The sequence below is a fragment of the Camelina sativa genome, chromosome 3 (genome assembly GCF_000633955.1).
Source record: "Camelina sativa cultivar DH55 chromosome 3, Cs, whole genome shotgun sequence".
Classification (NCBI taxonomy): domain Eukaryota; kingdom Viridiplantae; phylum Streptophyta; class Magnoliopsida; order Brassicales; family Brassicaceae; genus Camelina; species Camelina sativa.
In genome coordinates, this window is record NC_025687.1 from 10,363,255 (window position 1) to 10,371,303 (window position 8,049).

Genomic DNA, 8,049 nt, shown 5'->3' on the forward strand with positions numbered 1-8,049 from the left:
TTTCACCTATAATAAACCAGGCGGATCTCCATCCTCCGGTGGAAGATTTTACGGCGGGTCTTCCACGGTAGTCGACAGACTCGCTCACGTAATCTTCTAGAAGTGCAACTTCATCTTCGGATATCTTCATTTTTCGTCTTCTTTTTTTTTTTTTCTTTTTTTTTTGTTCAGAGCATAAACATTTGTAATTTTGTACGAATACTGAGACTATACAAATAACTTTTTAAAATAATCTTGATTTGTAATTTACAAAATTTGTTATTGCATGCCTTCTCTTTGGGACGCTTGTCTTGGTGTCTCGTTTTCATGATTAAAAATAATTCTTATCGTCGGATTAGCTGTCAATTTATTTCTTCTGTCTTACATGCAAGTTGCAAGGTACTGAAATGTGAATGTATATTTGTTTCACAAAATTATTCTCTCACATTCAGACCAAAAATAGATATAAGAAGAATTGGTGGTATCTTTGCTTCTGCTTTTGTATATGCCTCTGCGGTCCTAGTTTTTATTTGTTTGGCTAAAGTTGTCTAATCAAACATTGATTAATTCTTATTTTATTTTGAAGCGAAAAACTTTATCAGCTTTGGAAAACGAAAAAAAGGAAAAGAAACGAATTTGACTGTTACTTTGTCTTTCATGTCTCATGTGTAAAAGATACACATAGACTATTCAAAATCAATCTGTTGTGACGATTATCGTTATTTAGAAAACTCGCATGCATAAATTATGTTGGCAAGAAAATTATGTATACTGGTGAAGTGCTGATTGATTCTTACTTGTGATTGCCTTTGCATTGTTGATTGTAGATTTTTCTGTTGTTGAAGAACGCGGTATGTGTTAATGTGGCCGTAATATGACTTTTGACCCCAAATTATTTAGAAATTAAAAGGGGCCGTAATATGGGCTTAACTTGTCCGAACTCTTTCATCATGTTTGCTGTGATGCAAATATTTTCTGAACTTGAGCTTTAGATGATTTTTTCAGTAGATCTTGAGCTTTAAATGGCAAATCTAAAAATTTTAAGGTGAAATGCCAAAAACTATAAATGTCATTGAAAAAAGTACCTATCTAGTAATTAACTCTACCTTTTTATCTAAAAAAATCTCTATATATCAATAAATTTACAACACGCGTCACAAAAAAAAAAAAACTCAACGTGTCATACATGAAAATGGCGTTACGAACAACTTATTTGCCTAATTGTTAAATACATAAATAAATAATTTACCATTCATTTCATTTCACCACATCTACATAACTTCTCTCTGTTCAAGTTTAGATCTGTTTCGGTGGGTGTCATCAGAGATAAAAGATAGCAATGACACCAAAAAGATGTTTGTATGTATTGTTGTCACTAGTTCAACCAGAGAATGTTGGGAATTTAGACTGTCTACGGCAATTTTTCCAATTTTTAAACTGTTATAACACTAACACTAAATGGAGATCTAATGTTTGTCTTATGTTTTTTCATTGTCAACGCAAGTAGAAGGAAAAGATCTACCAAATCGGTCAGAATAGCTTGCAGATGTATCAGGACTCCTTCGGTGGGACGGTACGTTCATTAATCTAACTATTAGCCTCTTTCATATTTCCACAGATTTTCAATGGCTCGGAGTCTAGTTATTACATTCCACATTATGATAAACGGCTTATATGTCAGTCAAAATTTTGACTTGCCATCACTAATCACAAAAGCCTTTTTTGTTTTTGAGCAAATAATGTTTGCCTTAATTTTTTTTTGTGTGTGGGAAAAATCATGTTTGCCTATTACTGTTCCCATATATGTTTTACTTTTACCATAGTAAAAAAAGTTCGACCTTTTTTTATTTTACATTAGACCAATTAGAGGAGGTTATGATGTGTTGTAAACACGTATTTTCATTTTACATGTGTATAAAACTATTATTTTACCAATAAGAGTCAATGATATATGATAGTCAAAAAAATTGAGTCAATAATCACAGAAGCCTAATAATATACAGGTGAAACAATTGAAACGTTGAAAGTAGTAACTAGTAATGTAAGAGACTCTTATGACTAATAATGGAAGAAAATGGTTAATACAAATTATGTCATTGAAGAAAAAAATCTAAGGTACTCGTCTAAATAATTATATAAAAACAAAATTTAATTACATAACTTTTCACAGATTTTTCTTTTTATTTAATTATTCATAAGTCTCTTAAATTTTGTTTATTTTTGTGTTAACTTTTCTTTGTTCGTCCATAGACCATATATAGGCTTTTGCCTTTTGTGATTACCAATTAAAATGTTTAGACATGTGTCATTTACACATGCAATTTATGATAAAGTATTTTTTTGTCGTCAGTATAATAAATAGATAATAATAGCTGTTTTTACACATGCAATTTATGAAAATATGTTGTAATGTCTGTACACATTACAACTCATCAGAGGCTCTTCCGATTGGTCGATTGTAAGATTTAACATGGTAAAACATATATGGGACATTAATAGGCAAATATCACCTTCCTTTTTTCCAGGTTCACTAGACCAACCAACAAATGACACATAATAAAATGAAAACTTCTTTTGATATAAATCTTCTTATTTAGAAACCTCTTTTTCTAGCTATATTTTTCCTTAATACTTATTTGTATTTTTCTGTAATTTGTTTTTATATCAAAAAGTACCTTTCTATAATTTGTTCTAACACCTTTTGTGGACCTAGTCCAAAAAAAATCAAAGTTAGAAACTCTCTATATTTTGTCAAAAAAAAAAAAAAAAAAAAACTCTCTATATAACATTTTACCCATCTAGTCTCTGAAACCACACAAATCCTCCTCTCCTTCATTTTTTGTTTTTCACCATGGGTAGAAGAAAAGTGACGCACCAATTGATTGCTGACCACGCCACTCGGCGTGTTACATTTCGAAAACGCAAAGATGGTTTATTGAAAAAGATCAATGAATTGACCATTCTATGTGGTTTACCCGCTTGTGCCATCATTTACAGCGAGTACAAGGATGGTCCTGAGCTCTGGCCAAACGTTAACGAGGTTCGTTCTCTTCTTGACAGGTTAAGCGAGCTTCCGGTGGAGAAACAGACCAAATACATGATGGACCAGAAGGATCTCATGAAAAAGATGATTCAGGACGCTGAGAAAAAGTTGGAGAAGGAGAAGTGGTATACTCGTGCGATGAAACTTGGGATAATGGCTTCGACTAGTGATCTAACCACCGATACTGATTGTTCTGAGGAACTGGCAAAAGCAGCCGAGGTGGTTGACAAGAAGCTCAAAGCCATCAGAGAGAGAATCAAGGCTGTGGAAGCAGGAGCCCCCATCATCAAGAGAGAGTAGCCTTATCAAATAATTATTTCTTATCATATCTTTTAATGTCATCGTTTTTAACTGTTTTCATATTAAGATTGTTTGGATTAATGGTGCTGAAATTTATGTTCTATGATTTGCTTTTGCATTCTTAAGAAGGATTTGGAGAATTATATAAATCTTTTTGGTCTTCGTGTGATGTTCAAATAAAATGGACACCGTGATTGATATGTATTTGGTTTATGAACAGATTTGTTATATATTTCCGAAGATTTTCTTCCTTATATCTTTGCTATTTTACTTTTATTTCTAATCTTTTTCAGTCAACCTAATGCTTTATATTTGATAGGAAATCATTTGTCTTATTTCTTACCAAGAAAAAAAAATATTCTCTATTATCTTCTACGACAATTGATCGATTTGTAATTTTGTATATTGTAGTGTAGAAAATAATAATTAAATTGTTTTCACAAAAAAAAAAAGAAGATGGTCTATCGATTTTACCCAATTCTATAAATAAACTATTTAAATCAATAAAAAATGATTCTCAACATTGCACGATGCAAACAAAATAGTTAAGTCTTACTATTTTTTAATTTTTTTTTTGTTGTCAACATAGTTAAGTCTTACTATTTGTTTACCGTTATTGGAAAACTGTGAAGACAATTATAGTTTAATTATTTAAATGCTAAAATATTGGTCTTTTGTTTAAATAAGTCAAATGTAGATATAATATTAATAAATATTTTAATATTTTTCCAAAACTTATGTCTTTGTAACTGTCAAATTATTATTAAATAAGTTTCATTTTAATTTGCAACAATCTTAATTAATAGTTTGACCAGAAAAGACAAAATTTTGTTATGTAATTACTATTTTCTGTCATAATTGTTTTTTTCATATAAATTAGTGAATTTTCTATTTAATTGTATATTTTAAGTCTTTTTTATAAAGGAAAATATCTATATGTTTATCTTTGTTATCTTATATTATCTAAATGCAATATATGCTCCAACTATGTATATATAGGCACACTAAATTGAAAACTTTTACTTAAATCTATTTCTAATATTGATTTCCAATATTCTTAATATATTAAATTTTATGCTTATTAATATATTAATTTTTATGCCCTTCACTTTATTATAATTCATGGTTCATTTATAAGGAAATGAATTTATAAGAAAACATATTCATTGAAGATTATTACAATAATATTTATATATACAAATTAGAAAAACTAAAGATTTCGTTTTTATTTAGATTATGACTAATAACAGAAAATTATATAATAAAAATTATGTAATCAAATAGTAATTATGCTAGCACAGACTGCACAGTATTGGTTTTTCTTAATGTATATTAGACTTATTAGTAGGGTGAATTAGGTGAATAACCTAAAAAAAACTAATGAAGAATATAGCCGCATATTTGAAATAATTAGAGAAGTTGGATCAAGAATATGGTAAATTACTTCCAGCGGTGGTTCGGCAATTCTCCGGAGGTGGTCCGGCGGTGGTCCGGCAGTGGTCCGGCGGTGGTCCGGCAGTGGTCCGGCGGTGGTCCGGCAGTGGTCCGGCGGTGGTCCGGCGGTGGTCCGGCGATACTCTGGCGGTGGTCCGGCGGTTTTCCGGCGATGGTCTGGCGGTGGTCCGGCAATTCTTCGACAATGGTCCGACGGTTCTCCACCGGTGATCCGGAGGTCGCCGGAAGTGATGGCCGATAGTCGACGGTGGTGGTGACTAGAGGAAAACTAAACCCTAGAAGATTGTATATTGGGAACCCAAGTGGTGATGGTGATAAAGAGGTGGAGGTGGTGGTGGTGGCAAGGAGGTAAAGGTGGTGGTGGTGATATTGAAATAAAGATGGAAAAGTTGTGGAAGGACAAAATAGTATATATTGTAGTTATACAAGGTATATTAGCTTTTAATGATTAGAGTAGTTAGTTCTTCAATTATAATTTTTTTGTTAGTCATACAATGCAATTTCCCTTATTAGTATATATAGACTCTAGAAAAAAAAATTTGGGAGTCTACAAGAAGTATTTTAGTTATTAAAAAACTATTTTACATTAAGAATCCGAGATAATTTACTTTACATGCATCATCGTACAACAAAAACAAGAATCTAGATGTTTTGAACTTGTTGCTCCAATTGCACCAAAAACAAGAATCTAGGAAGTGATGGGAACTGGGAAGGCCTAAAAATTAAGGCCTTCCAGATACACTCTCCTTTCATTCTACCAATTACCAAGGGTCCAAGGGATATTCAAAACATGGAGAGAAATACTGTTGGATAAGCTTTGAAGCTTAAGATCCAAGTTATTCTTACAAAGGAAAGATAAGAATAAGAGAGAAGTTTAAGATAGACTTAAACAGAATTAGGAGTTATCTAGTTCTAAGTCCTATTAGGAAAAGGAATAAGAAAGGCTCTATATATATATCAATTGTTGAGTTATGACATTGATATGTGATTAAAAGAGAGCTATTCAAATATTTAATTTTGAGAGGAGATTTTCTAAACATAAATAAATAAAGAGAGTTATTCTTTATATTCAAAGTTCTTTAATCTTTTATTTAGTATCAGAATCTAGGTTAAAATAAATAGACCTAAGAAGTAGGTATGAGCTTAACGATTAGTGTGGGAGAAGCCTCTCAATGTAACACGATAAGAATAGTACCTTGCGAATAAGAAAGCACCGAATTAATGGTGACAAGATTTCGTCGAAAAGAAGACCTAAGGTTCGTGGTCCTTAGTTTGAGAGAGAATATTGTTGGGTACAAATCAACATCCCACATCGGAAAATTAGAAAAAAAATTTCTAATATATAAATCAAATCCAAACATAAATCAAATCCAAACCTACGAGACCTTTTGAAAAATAGTCCAATAACAAATCCGTACGAACTTTTGAGCTCAAAGCGGACAATATCATACTAATGGGGACTTGAGTTGGACTAAGAAAATCCAACAAATATTAAGTAAAACAAACATTTTAACCAGCCAATGTAAAACCAAGTAAATGTATCGATGGCTTGATCCATCATCAAGTAAGGTTTAGTCGATGGCCGAGATACACAAAGTGCCAAGTGAGAGATATGAGAGTTAGTAAATTTAGCCGCGATGAGTAAGCATTTAATCTACAATGCCTCTCACTCAGCTTTTTCAGTCGCTGCTTCACCCCATCCTCGTCCATCTTCTCTCTAATCTTCTTACCGATGGTTTGAGCCGCTGTTTCACTTGACTGTGAATCTGGCGTGTCAAGTCCTCTTCCATCTTCTTTTCCAGCTTTTATCCGCTCAAATATTGCCTGTTGCACAACACAAAAATTAATATTCTGTTGCATAAACCCAATAATAATTTCATTCACATTTAAAAAAAAAAAAAACAATTTTGTCAAAATCTAATACATATAGTGAAGGGGTTTAGGACTTATTAACAAACTCATGCTAGTTTTTAAGCATTCCATCATCAGCAAAGACTAATTGCTTGTAACATATTTTAAAATACGAAAATTTCATTTTTATTGTAAAAACCAAAAACAAGGAATTTTACTATTTATTATATCTTTAATAATGTACTGTATAAATGAATTAAGAGCATATAACCTTGGTGACTCGTGGGTCAACAAATGAGGCATTAGCTTCGACCATCAAGATCGAGGACAAGAGGTTAACGGCTTGCCACATATCCACCGCATCGGTAAAAACCTTCCGGCGCCGGCTGATGACGTGTCCTAACAACGCAATCAGGATTCCTACAGAGACTGCCTTGAAGTACACCGGATACATCTTGCTCTGCACCACATCATATTGCTGCCTCCCAAGAACCGACCCCAACACGTAGCCCGACACGAACGTCACCCACACGCACATCCCGTACGCCGCCGCGATCCCCACTAGACCTACCACGCTCCCAATCTTCGTCAGCCCAAGCGCCTTCCCAACCGTAGTCCCTATCCCCCTCACCGCGATCTTTGCCTCCTCCCAAACGTTGTGGGACTTATGAGCCTTCTTTGTGGCCCTTTCATTCACCGGTTCCTCAACTTCACGAGCTTTCTTTTCCACGTCACGTGCCGCACGTGCGACGGTCTCTTTGGGCGTTTCATCGAATAGTTCGTCACCAGGCGTTAGGTCCTTGAATCTCCCCAACACAGTCGCCATCTTGAGCTTACACTTACCGAGAGCATCGCATACGAGTTCCCCTGGGGACACGTGGTGTTCACGCTCCTTCTCTTCTGAATGAAACGACGACGTTTCCCTATTCGCATTCCCAAACAGTACTTCTCCTTTGTCTCTTCTCTTCTCTTCTTCTTTTCCCGGCGGTTGAATCGAGACTCTAGTGTTGGTTTTGCCGTCTCTGTCGTACTCCACCACGACAACGCGGTGGCCGTCTTTGACGATGACTTCACTCTCCGAATCAGTGCAGTGGCTCGAAACCAATAACGCACTCAAAACAAGACACAAGACCAATAGTTTTGTCATTTTTACTTAGTACTTCGTGTCGCTGACTCGTTTGATAGTTTAGTTACTAGTTTTGTTATCATCATATCTTTTACAAACTTCCAGTGTTTTACCATGCTGATTAACACGTGTCACCACGTGGATATATACGTGTCATCCTAGGAGGAAAAGTTAAACTTCTCTCCAATATCAGCATTGTTGTTTCCCTCAGACGGTGCGCGATGATAAAACTTGATAATGGGCCTAATTCTTACATGTAGGCCCAAATATATGACTTAAAAGCGCAGATGTGAAT

At 34.2% G+C, this 8,049-nt stretch overlaps 3 protein-coding genes across 5 annotated transcripts in view; 1 reads left to right on the top strand and 2 right to left on the bottom strand.

Moving 5' to 3' along the window:
- Positions 1-182, bottom strand: part of LOC104776378 (protein NRT1/ PTR FAMILY 5.15) — a 2,390-nt gene extending 2,208 nt beyond the window's left edge. The window contains exon 1 of the mRNA XM_010500428.2: positions 7-182. Coding sequence (XP_010498730.1) covers positions 7-130 — 124 coding nt within the window. The 5' untranslated portion in view covers positions 131-182. The remainder of the gene's footprint in view (positions 1-6) is intronic.
- On the top strand, positions 1,236-3,481 carry LOC104776379 (agamous-like MADS-box protein AGL80). Of its 3 annotated transcripts, none has more exons than XM_010500431.2 (3): positions 1,236-1,338; positions 1,484-1,552; positions 3,040-3,481. In XM_010500431.2, the coding sequence occupies exons 1-3, from the start codon at positions 1,319-1,321 to the stop codon at positions 3,320-3,322; spliced, it is 372 nt and encodes a 123-aa protein (XP_010498733.1). In that variant the 5' UTR covers positions 1,236-1,318; the 3' UTR covers positions 3,323-3,481. The 3 variants fall into 3 exon arrangements, with proteins under 3 accessions (XP_010498733.1, XP_010498735.1, XP_010498732.1); XM_010500433.2 differs by having other exon boundaries at positions 1,487-1,552; XM_010500430.2 differs by lacking the exons at positions 1,236-1,338; positions 1,484-1,552 and having other exon boundaries at positions 2,795-3,481.
- On the bottom strand, positions 6,140-7,825 carry LOC104776381. Its single transcript, XM_010500435.2, has 2 exons — positions 6,900-7,825; positions 6,140-6,601 (listed from the first exon to the last, which is right to left on the bottom strand). The coding sequence occupies exons 1-2, from the start codon at positions 7,773-7,775 to the stop codon at positions 6,338-6,340; spliced, it is 1,140 nt and encodes a 379-aa protein (XP_010498737.1). The 5' UTR covers positions 7,776-7,825; the 3' UTR covers positions 6,140-6,337.

Coding starts and splice junctions, on each gene's coding strand:
- LOC104776379 (XM_010500430.2), top strand. CDS start 2,831: ATGGGTAGAAGAAAAGTGACGCACCAATTGATTGCTGACCACGCCACT.
- LOC104776381 (XM_010500435.2), bottom strand. CDS start 7,775: ATGACAAAACTATTGGTCTTGTGTCTTGTTTTGAGTGCGTTATTGGTT. Junction 6,602..6,899: donor TTGACCCACGAGTCACCAAG/GTTATATGCTCT, acceptor GTTGTGCAACAG/GCAATATTTGAGCGGATAAA.